Raw genomic sequence first — 12,629 nt, forward strand, 5'->3', positions numbered from 1 at the left:
TAATGGTTTATATTGCCGAAGTTCCATAGCTGTAATGGTTTTATATAGCCGAAGTTCCATAGCTGTAATGGTTTTATATAGCCGAAGTTCCATAGCTGTAATGATTCTATATAGCCGAAGTTCCATAGCTGTAATGGTTTTATATAGCCGAAGTTCCATAGCTGTAATGATTCTATATAGCCGAAGTTCCATAGCTGTAATGGTTCTATATAGCCGAAGTTCCATAGCTGTAATGGTTCAGTGACTATTTAAAGACTCTGATCTACTGGAGCTAGTGCTGCAGCTCTTTTGCTTTTAACCTGCCTCTGCAGCTGTCTTCTTCCATCACTGCTCGTCACTGACAGCATCAGCTGTGTTCTTTTAGGACCTCGACATTCCTCGACTAGTTGGGTCCTCATTATTAAACCCTTTTCAAAAACCGATACACATTACACAGGGCGATTAACAGACAGTGACCAGATTTTAGGGTCAGTAACATTGCACTCCGATGTGCCTATTTGATTTTTTAAAGGTTAGAATTCTCTTTAGGGGGACAGGATACTGAAACCTGTTGATGTATCGTTGAGCGATTTATACTGACATTAATAACTCAAATGGTTGCTTGTACCACTAAATATACAACAACAATATCTTTATAATAATAATAATAATAATAATAATAATATTAAAAGAAAAAAAAAACTAAAGACAATAGTACAATAGTTCTCTGAGCTTCTTATTGTACTGAACATCCTTTGCTGGCTGGAGATGTTTACCTGCTGTGGGTATAAATTGCGTACAGCTTATATAATTCTTCCTACTGATGTATCAGTCACCTCAAAAAGACGAAATGGGGCTCCTTAAACATGATCTGATCCAAGTTTTGAATTGAAGGTTTAATATTTGACAACAAAATAACAACATCAATGTAAATGTATGCCGATGGTAAATTGTGAGATATTGGAGTTATAAATAAGTTATAGATAATGTCAGGTTTCTTTTCTTTTACAAAAAGTGAAGCTGGCATTGGCAGATGGTAAAAGCCAGTCTGGGCTGAGGCTGCTGTGTGACAAATTTAAAAACATTTCAACGACTCGCTTATCAGAAAAACAAAGAAACAGACAAAGAAGAACTGATTAAGAAACTGTGCTTATGTAACCTACAGGCATATCATTACAACAGCTATCCATTTAAATGACATGTATTTAACCACAAGGCTGGTTTGAAGGCAGTGAGTTGGGGGCTACACCAGTTTGGCGGCTCACACAGAGGAGGGCTGGGCTGCTGTTAGGAGATGTAGCAGCTCATCTTGTCTGTGTGACGGCACTTGAGCAGCTTGAGGAAGACCTCCATCTTGTGGGCGTCCTTCTTGAAGCAGGTGAGCACCGCGTAGTCCCTCAGGATCGACTCCACCACCTCGGGCTGCACGTTGAACCTCGTCAGAGTCTGCTGGTGCTCAACGGCCAGCAAGCCTTCATCCAGCATCTATCAAAAAGACAAGCAGCAGACATGTGCACAAAGCCGAATCCAGAACCCCCAAACATACCGAATTGAAGCTAAATAGCCACCTCTATATTAAATGCAGTTTTTAATTGCATAATGTTATGTTACAAGCAAGCACATCAGAAGGCTGACGCATGGACTTGACATTGTGCTAAATTGTTTGATACTGTTTGTGCAAACAGCTTCATCTTACTTTTAGGACAAAAAAAGAAAAGCATGCACTTTTAGGTCTAAAGACATTGATACCATTTGGTGCCTACCTTTCTAATAAGCTCCACGATGCCTTGCTCAAGGCTGGACAGCTTGTTGGTGACCCATTTGGTTTTGTTGAGGATGGTATCAGCGGCATCGTCATAGCGATCAAGAGTCTTCTGCAGGTAGACCAGGGGTTCAATCCAGCTCTGGACCAGCATCAGCACAGAGTGCAGCAGCCACTTGTCCTGCAGGGGGTGAGGCAACAGATAATCAACACAAGCAAAAGGCACATCCGGGAAACCCAAATGCACACACTTATAATTATTCTTCATTATTCTTTGAAAATTGCACACCATGACGCACAAACGTTAATGTCACACAATCAGGTTTGAATAAACAAATGACTAATACATTATTAGACTTTTGGATAACGCTACATCAGGTTTCTAACTACACTGTAATTACACTGTATTTTAACTTGTTTACATAGTTATTGCATTGTAATTACTGCTTATGAGTAATTTCAGTGCGTTTATGAAAGAAGCAACACTTTGTAATTAAGCATGCCATTGCATTGTAACTATGCATGTGTAATTACTATGTTATCCCAGCTGCTTACCGATATCTTCTGTATTTCACTTTTGGATCCAGGGATGGGGAAGGCTTTGGTAATGCATGTGTTACTGGCCCGGTTCTGCTGGGTACGCATTGAAACGGGGACAAACATTTCTTCCTGGAGATACAACAATGACATGAAGCAATGAATGCATCTTTTGATCACACAGAGGATTTACGTTTCTTGTTGATTAAATGCAATTACAAACGGCTTACAAATCCAGCAAATAGACTGTACCAAGCATAAATAATTTGCTGGAACTTGACAGGAGAACATCTGTTTGATCTCATTCCTAAATGTTTCATTGAGTCAAACGTTTGGGTGCTACTTCACCACCGTCAGGGTAGCGACTGTCACAGACCCTTAAAGATGAAATATTCCACAATCACATTCAACACTACACCAAAACACTCAGTAGAGCAGAGCATTTAAAAACAAGCAGTTTCACAATCTCCAAACTCGCTTTAAACGGTGGCATACATTTCAAGCAGCCCAAGCTATCTGGTCCAAAATATAACCTAAGAACTCATTTTGAAAATGTAGTCATATGCATTCGATTTATAATAATATTAATATCTTCTACAACGGTCACTACCTGCAGATGACTGACCTTTTGACCTTACTGTCACCGCAGTAAACTGCCTAACATGCGTCGGACATTGATGCTTAAGTAGTCTGCAGAGCTGATATTTGTAACGGGGAATTCTAGGTTAAGAGGCTTTCTTAATAGGCAGAAATCCTTCGGACTCCAGCAGTACTCACGAAGAGGGTGCAGGACTCCTCGGAGACGTGGTATATGAGTTCTGCATGCTGGATGACCCGGTCCAGGAGTTTCTCCAGGGAGATGGAGATGCAGCTGATGACGTTGCCCTGTTCATCCTTACAGTCCAGCGGGTACCCGAGCACCCCCCAGAATCGCCAGAGCAACAGCACCCAGGCACACACCTGCAATACTAAGAGCAAAACAAGCCCGGGGTAAGCCTCACTCATCACTGCCTTCAGACATTGTTTTACACAGGGGTGGCCCTAGCGTTCAAACCACATACAGAAAGCGGAATCTGTTTGTGGTTTGAACGCTAGGGCCACCCCTGTGTAAAACAATCTGTTGCTCCCTGTCCAAAAGATATCAGGACCTCATCTGAAACATGAAACTCCCATTGCTACACTCAGGTAGTATCAGATGGGAGCCAAAAGCTGCTACACAGGAAATTGATAAATGCACTTTGCAAGAGTTAACTCTGGAAAACAATCTGCCCAATCATTCTTCAGAACATCAATGAAGACTGAAACACGAAGCGCTGAACTCTCCATTCTCGTCCTCCATCACTGTCACCCTGTACCTTCATAATAAGCACTAAAACCTTACATTTTCATTTCTCCATCTCCAGCTACCGAACGTTATTTTACCTTCACTAAAACCAAACAGTAAAACATGCATTTACTAACTTCTTAGGATCCTCTTGGTAAGTTAATGGATGCAGCCCCAACTCTACCTAGCAGTCTAGATGCAAAATATACTGACCCTCAAAAAGACCAAATTATTTCGCTCTGCAATTGACGTACCTTTCACATTCTGCATTCTGCTGCGTTTAGAGACCAGACTTCTTCCTATCTTCTGAATTGAGGTCTTATTTTCTGCATGTTACCCCCAATCCCTTTTATAAATCCCCACTACCCCATGACTAATCCAACACCAACACCTACAATGGATGAGAACTACTTGCAATTATGCATGCACTGGTAAGATGAGATGTACTGAGGTGTGGACAACCTTTACTCTGGATATGCATGACATCTTCCTTGATCTGTGTGGTGGGGCATGTGGGGGTCGGGTGAGTGATAAGCCAGCCATCTGCATGAAGGACTGAATAAGTCATGTCGGGAAACTTGTGGGAACGCAGTGATCTTTTTAACAATAACTTGTTTTGTGTCACTCAATCAAGGTCAAGCAGGAATAGTCACTGTCCATGAAGACATTTGCATTTTGTAACCCATCTTGGGCGTCTTGGTGTTTAGTGGGTGCTGTGTAAAGAACGAGACAATAAACCAGGTCTGCTAATGGTAAGGTGCACTGCCTGTATTATAGTTAGGGCTTCTGATTTTCGGTTTTAACCGTTAAAACACCCCCGATACAAAAAAAATGAAATCGGTGGCTAGCCAATAAACACCGGAAAACACCTGAAAAACTGTGGAAATGGTTAATCAATTCACGTTGACTTTACCCTTTTCCCATTAAAAAATAAAACCTACAACAAAAATAATAATAAATACATTTCCCAGTGCTGCTGGGCAATGTCCCGCCTTCCTGACTTGCATCTATAATTGATTCGTTCTGAATACTTTAAACCCGCCCCAACTACTGAGTGATAGCGCATTCCTACATTTCTATTGGAAACTCCGCTTGCGAGATTTAAAACGAGATTACAATCAGGATGGAGGCTTCTTAGCAGGATTTAAAGCTGTATTACAGTTAAGATACAGATAATTTAAAACAGAATTGTGGCAAAATGTACAAAAATGCCTACACACAAAACCCCCAGAAGAATGTGCCTGTGACCATATGGATTTCGTTGTGGAAGACAGCAAAGGAAAGAAGGTACAACTTAAGTGTGCAAGTGCTGTCCAGTTACTAATATACATATTTTGACAGAAAAAAAACAAACATTCAAGCATTTTGGAAAGTAACCGAAAACACTAATTTCATGCAGTATATCAAAAACGAAAGCCCCGGGAAAAAAACGATTTACATAAAACTCAAAAATAGCTAAAAATAATCACCGAAAATACAATTAATAAAACCCGAAAAACAGAAGCCCTAATTATAGTATGTTTCTTTGTTTAGTTGTTTTAATATAAAATGGAAAGCAACACTAAGGCTCAGTGGCTCCATGCAGACTCACGTCAGAAAAGTTCAACTGCACCAGGAAACTGGTAATCAGGACAAGAACATCAGCACGGCCAGGCGTTCTGTAAACCCAGTGTTGACTTTGACTGTAACAAGGACCATGGTGAGTATTGTATGTGCAGCAGGTGTAACCATTTGGGGAATGCGTGGAACAAGTTGACTGACATGGGGTTTTGTAGTGAAAAGAAGTTCACCCCAATGGGCTTCAACCATGTCACTTTGTAATGTGTGCTTGTTCAGTTCACCCGAACCCTAATGTGTGCTGAAATGAAAATCTCATAGAATCAAAGGGAACCGATTCCACCCTGAAAGGAGCAATGCTCGTTGTTTCACACAGCCCTTCCACGTCTAACAGATTGCAGCAAAAAAAAAAAAAAAAAAAGACATGGATATTTAACAGGATTAGCGATTTAAGATCCACTCCCAAAGGAAAGAGGCACTGCATATTCAGAGGACAGGCTGCTCAGCCTTGTTATCATGTTTCAATGGTCTCTCCTAAGAGGAGAGACATGATGTGTATTCATGTAAGGATTCAGCAAACATTCTACATATTTCATGCAGGCTTGGCTCAATGGCACTTGTTTTAAGCCCTTTTTGTGTTTAAACACAGTGGGTTAGATGGAGCAATGGAGCCACTGAGAGACACGTGGCCCTTGTGGTGCTTGAACTTACCAAATCTAAACCATAATTTATTCCATCTGGAATCCGGTTGAGGGAGAATGTTTGGTCCCAGCTTTGTCAGAAGAACTTAGATCCTCAGATTTTGTTCTTTTCTACCTAGCTTTCTAGTTTCAGTGGTTGCTGATTGTAACGAGCCGTGTTGTGTGATACGCTGCCGCTACGGATTCTGTCCTGTCCTGTCGATGAGATGAGTTTAAGAGCTCTATCCACGAATTCAGATGAGCGCAGGGTCACTGGTTCGCTTGTTCATGATTAATGAATGCTAGTGATAGGGTTAAGCATGAGATTCTGTTTACTTCTTTTGAACTGGATAGTAAATAATATGCTGCTTCATATAGTATGTTATTACATTTGTTTGCAATTATTCTTGATGTCTCTAGGTATTATTGTGCAACTTAGTTTCCTTCTCTATTATACACTGTAAATACACAACCACTTGTTTCAATAGTTGAGTCCTAGAGTAAATCAACTGGGACGTCAACACCAATAACAATTTGACAGGATAATGCACTGTGATGTTTTTCATTATTGTTTGTAAAGGGAGTGCACCTGTGATACATTTGGAACATGCTATAAAAAAGCAAGAGAAAGTTTACTACTAGTCAAGTTAAGGACCTATTCCAGTTCCTATATGCACTAAAGCCGTGGTCCATCAGGCTCATTGAAACTGGTTCAGCCTACAGCTGCAGTTGTATAAACCTGAGTGTATCTGAAGTGCTGGATCTTTCTCTGTGACAAATAAACTGTGGTTAGATGCATGCCGGCTTCCCAGAGGAGGCCACATGAGTAAACACATGAATTATTTAACAGGCTTGGATTTGGGGCAATTATTTGTAATGCTCGTCTTCCTGGGGGCTGATCGGCATTTTAAAAAATCAATTTCTAAGCCATTGTCGTCGCCTATTTTTGTTCCCAGTTATTAATCTGAAAAGGGAGGTCGATGGGTGACTAAACTTATAAGTTTCAAAATAGGCATCTCAACAAAATGAGATCCTGCTTTAGACGTAGGGAGAACCTTTCTGTGTTCCCTTTATTTGTTCCTACCTCCTCTGTTCCCTATTTCAAACAAGCACCTTTTTTAGAAATCCCCAAGCAAGTAATTAAAACAGAAATCTTTCAAGCTAAAAATAAAATGTCTGTTCCTAACTTTAAAGATCCAATCATCAAGTCATGCAGGAAAAAAAACAAAACAAACGGAAATATTTTGATGTTTTTGTCTTTGCTCTGAGGCAGTGTAACATGAAAAGGTTGTGACATCACCATCGGATCGCAGTTTTGCATATTTACATAAACACCTTAACTCTGTTGAACAGCTATTATAAAACACAGACATTTCTTAGCTCAGTAGATGTTATTGCTTTGTGGTTTTTCCACAGCTGCCTATTTATTTACCCTGATAGCTATAGCAGTAAAAAGATGCAATGCCAATTTTTAATGAGAAGTTTATTAAGCAAAAAAAGAAAGGGAGTCCATTTATGTTTCTCCACAAGCCTAGGGTTGAATACACATTTGAATAATTAGGCCTTTATTTATGAGTGGTGTTATTAAGGAGACACATACTAAAAACAGCTTCATGATTTCTATGAAAATATACAGTGTTTTAATTTATTAGTATAGCTCAAGATTCACCATTAACATAATATTTCAGGGGGAAAAAAACAACATAAAGTTACCAAACCAGAAAAAAGCAATTCAAACATTTAAGTAGCCATTTCATGCATGGCTACCTTATATGGGGACGGATTAAAAAACTCTCGTCTAGTCTTTATCTGGGGACATATGGAAGACGCATATGCATGATAACCTCATATAGGGATGCCATTTCTTTCCCCATATAAAGCAATGGAAAATATATTTATTACATGTCCAAAACTACTTTATTCAGCTATTTTTAAACTTAACAAAAGGGTTATGGGGATTGTAAACAGTCTCAGGTTGTTTATAATCATTTTCTAATTGTATCAGTAACTGGTGTTTTATCCTTTTAGAAAACAATTTTGAAATACGTTTAAAAAAAAAACGTTTTAAATGCTTTAAACATGACTAAAAGTAGGATCATTTCAGAACCAAATAGAACTAGAAAAAAATACAATACCATAAAATTCCTTTCTTTTCTGATGAAGCTTCAAAGCCTATCCAGATGGAAGAATACAGGAAACAGACTCTGTGAATTATATTTAGCATCAAATGGTATTATTATTAGTAGTAGTAGTCATAGACAAGTAATAATAATAATCTAAAGTCTTTGCAGAAGTACAGTTTGCATCAAGACATACAGCATGTGTTGTATGAGACTCTCAGAGTGTGGTGGGTAGCACAGGAGATGACAGTTCTGGGATAAAGATGCATTACTGCTTCGCTTCAGGTTTAATTAAGCCACTCATGATGGCATGCAGTACTCTCCCCTCAAGCCAAATTATTCTTAACAGAATGAGCTTCCAAACTGCTTCCCATCTCCCGGCTCATGTCGTTTAGCCCTTAAGGAACGTGGCACTGGCTGTACATGACAGAAAATAGGAAATGCTTTGCAGGACCCATGACTGTATCACGCAACAGATACAACACTGTCCATTTCTACTGTATAAAATATAATACAGGAGCTGAGAAAATAAACCAACCGTACACATGAAACCCCAACTAAGGCTAAAGTACCATTGACAAAAAAAGCTGAAACAAATGGCCAGCCTTTTCAGGCAGAGATCCCCTAGCTATCCCCTGTTTATCTGGACTCCACAAGCAGCAGGGAATTAATTTCAGTGTGCTGCTATTTAGTAAGTGCCCAGCAGGTGGCTGCACAGCACACACTTAGGGTTAGTTCTGTGTGCAATCGACTGCTCTTACCACATTGCTCTTTTTACATGGTTATGACTTCCAGAAGACAGAGTGAAGCTGTTCTACCAAGACAGGTCAAGAGATGGGGAATGAAATCAGTGCACCAGAGCGTCCTCGTAATCCCAGTTGTATCAGTGTATGACCGAATGCAATCCAGCACGTCTATAGGAGGCTTGGGCTGTATGAAAAAAGACTGGGGGAGAAAAATCAAGGCAGTCTTAGGAAGTAGCAGGAACGTTCTAAAAGACAGGATTGGCATTGCTGCTTTCTGATTTTGCCACATACTTGGTATATAATCCTGCATGTGGAAACAAATGAGATATCCAAGTATAAACCTGTCCAGTTTCTAAGTCCTCCAGTCACCTCATTGACATTAGACACTGACCTTTTCCTTAATACCTGAACATACAGTGTTTGCGCTGAGCCCTTTCATGCTTAACTATTCATTACAAATCTGGATAACCAGCCATCTTAGATGAAGGTCACACTTCAGAGGAGGGGGAGTCTAAGTGTCAGCTTTACATATATTTAAGCTGTTCTTCCTTAGAGTGATGAATAGCTGGTTTCATAGACCCCGATAAGCATTCATCTTGAACTACCAAACTTGTTTAGATAAGGTATGCCCAAGATTAGTTGCTAATTGGGTTCTTTGAAACCATCCAATATTGCATATTAATAAGACACAAAAATACAAAGGCACTTTATGATGTGCTGCAAATATACAGAACATGAATCATGTTTTATTTTCAGAATGCCTTCTAGAAAATCATTTCAAATAAGAAGTGAGTCACGATAACGATTATAATTCCCTGGGTTTTATAAATATATTGTGTTATGCTGCCCTTTTCACAGTTTCTTTTATTACTTTGAAATTTCTTTCTTTCTTTCTTTCTTTCTTTCTTTCTTTCTTTCTCTAAAATGTCACAGTCCGTCCTCTATAATAGTGTGCCAGTGATAACAGTGAGGAGACATCAATTACAGTGTCAGTGGAGGAACCAGACCAGACAGGAGCAAGATACCAAGCCACAGGCTCCAGCACGGCTTCACACTCACCTGCAAATGGAGGAAAACAGATTGTGTGTTCTGGGACAGATGGGCAGTGAATATGGTACTTACCTAGATACTAGATACTACCTCTGCTTTCCTGCATAGTGCTGAATTAAAGGATACTGTATCTCTTTTGAATTTCTTCTTTGTTATTGACGTATGTACGAGTGGAAAAGAAATACCTCTCACAGATTCAAAAAATTAAAAATTAAGTCTGTGGGAGGTGTTTTCTTTGCCTTTAGTTTTCACTTCTCACCCAAGGATGAGACTTCTGTGCTCTGGAAATTTAGCATATACATTTTTTTTTTATATAGATTGTTCTTTAGCGGAAAAAAACTGTTATTCACACATTCGTTGTTCTTAAGAAAGATATAATAAGATAAACATAACCCTTGTCTAGATGATAACAACTTTCCCTAGAGAAAACAGTTTGCTTGTCAGGTAGGTATTACCGGAGTGCTAATTGAGGTTTTAAACCCATGTACTGTACCTCTTTTTATCTTTAGTAGCATTACTCCAAGCTCACCATAAGCTGCTTTTTCTGAAGTCTTTATGTCTTCACTTGTTTTCTGGAAGCACTTCTCAAACTTCTCTGAGTCCACAATGGGGTGCCACACTGCTTGACACCCCCCCTAGTGAGAATCAAAGGAAATACACTTGGAATCGAATGCAGTCTATTCATTACATGGTAGAGCTCATGGATGGATACAGAATTCAAGATCAATGTAGGGCATTGATAGCGACCCCATTAGAATAGATTTTGTCAGGGGCTCCCGAGTGGCGCATCCAGTAAAGGCGCTCCTCGCAGGATGTGCCCTATAGCCTGGAGATCGCTGGTTCGAATCCAGGCTATGTCACAGCTGACCGTGACCGAGAGTTCCTAGGGGGCGGCGCACAATTGGCTGAGCGCTGCCCGGGTAGGGAGGGCTTAGGTCGGCAGGGGAATCCACGGCTCACCGCGCATCAGCGACCCCTGTGGCCGTTAGGGCGCCTGTGGCTCTGCAGCGGAGCCGCCAGATCTGTGTTGTCCTCCGGCACTATAGGTCTGGTAGCATTGCTGTGGATCTGCAGTGCGAAAAATGACGGCTTGGAAGGAGCACGTTTCGGAGGACGCGTGTTTCAGCCTCCGTTTCCCGAGTCGGCGGGGGGGTTGCGAGCGGTGAGCCGGGGATACAGATGATAATTGGGCATGCTAAATTGGGGTGAAAACCGGGGTAAAAATAATTGGCGACGACTAAATTAAAAAAAAAAAAAAAAAAAAAAAAAAAAAAGAATAGATTTTGTCTTTGAAATGATTACTTTTTTTCTATGAAAGAAACCAATAATAATAATAATAATAATAATAATAATAATAATAATAATAATAATAATAATAATAATAATGAATATTTGGAATCCCATTGCAACTCAAAGAAGCATGAATGTCATAAATTGTGGTGCATTTGGACCTACAAACCCCCAAGATGTAAGTAAACCACATGTCCTATCTTTGAAATAGTGAGGCTGCCCAATGGAGCCCGTTTCAACTCTCTCTTCAGGCAGCGAGGAGTTAAAATTGACTTCTTCATAGAGAGGGACACATGAACCTTGGTGCACTGGGGATTAGCTGTGTTTAATCTTGTGGTTTTCCATGGAGCAGCATCACTGAGAGTAAACACATGAATATTAATGTGATTACTGTGCTCAGACGTGGGGATTCGCGTACAGCACCAGGATAATGTATTGCATTGCATTCAAATTAACTTCCCTGATGCATCTTTGATGTCCCATATGAGAGCAGATGTTAAGTGAGCATATTTCAAAACCAAAAACCTATTTACGTAATGACCAGGACTACATCCACATGGGAGGCATTAGAGATGAGAATGGAGATCAAGTTTTAGTATACGAACAGGTGAGAGCAATACACTCCACTCTTTGCAAAGAAGTGTTTATATTTGCAAGGTAACTGCAGCTCCATGAATTATATGACAAGTGGGATCTCTCTGCTATTCACTTCCATTAGGTAAATCCTAATCTTGTGAGAATACAGTACAGTTTGGGTAAACACATGTCCCAGCAGCCTGTTACTGATTTGTATGACTGATTCAGTTGAAGTCAGTCTAATGGAGAAACACATAACTGCTTAATGTATTAAAATCAGGACCTTCTTGTCCTAGCAAGCGCCATAGGGTGCATGCAGTGTACCTGGAGACCAGATGACATAATGATGCCAGTATAACTTTCTCCGACTCTGGCTTGGATTGGATTGTCTCAGAAGACTGCTCTCTCCTTGTGCAATCAATGCCTGTAATGTCTGCTTCATTTAGTGAGCTTTTCTGTGCTCTGTCCTGCTCTCATGAGTTACTCTGTTTTGCTATGCTTGAACTAATGTATCACCAGCTAAGATAGTGTGAAGATATACAGTGGTACTACACGGTATATCCATTCTTGTTTAAACATTTGTCTAATGTTATTACTTAGTTTCTTTTTAGGATCGCTGTACATCTTATGGTGGTATGTTCAAAGGTATCTATACGTTTTTATATATAGGGAGGGGAAAAAAAATAATACTGAATAATACTTTTGTGTCAACAGCCTTCAGGCATCTTCCATACCCATTAATACAAGTACGAGGGTAATGTTCTCCACTTCACTTTAGAGAGCAGAAAAGTGCGATGTTATAATATTGGAAATGAAAAGTGGTTTAGCGCACGAGTATGGGCTTTGACTGGTGCTGATAGTTTGTTAAGCTGAGTGATTACACTGAGTGTATCTTTAAGAGCTTTGGAAGAACCTTATTGTCAGTTTGTGAAGGAGTAACCCCAGGCAGCGTTGGAAGACAGCGAGGGACTCAGTAGCTCAACGTTACTCACGTTCATTAGGCAGTCT

At 40.0% G+C, this 12,629-nt stretch overlaps 1 protein-coding gene across 1 annotated transcript; it reads right to left on the reverse strand.

The window, feature by feature from the left end:
- Positions 1–856: 856 nt before the first annotated feature.
- LOC117966556 (somatolactin) lies at positions 857–3,956 on the reverse strand. Its single transcript, XM_034912876.2, has 5 exons — positions 3,857–3,956; positions 3,056–3,246; positions 2,297–2,410; positions 1,743–1,922; positions 857–1,464 (listed from the first exon to the last, which is right to left on the reverse strand). The coding sequence occupies exons 1-5, from the start codon at positions 3,870–3,872 to the stop codon at positions 1,267–1,269; spliced, it is 699 nt and encodes a 232-aa protein (XP_034768767.1). The 5' UTR covers positions 3,873–3,956; the 3' UTR covers positions 857–1,266.
- Positions 3,957–12,629: the final 8,673 nt, after the last annotated feature.

Source organism: Acipenser ruthenus, chromosome 39 (genome assembly GCF_902713425.1).
Source record: "Acipenser ruthenus chromosome 39, fAciRut3.2 maternal haplotype, whole genome shotgun sequence".
Taxonomy (NCBI): Eukaryota; Metazoa; Chordata; class Actinopteri; order Acipenseriformes; family Acipenseridae; genus Acipenser; species Acipenser ruthenus.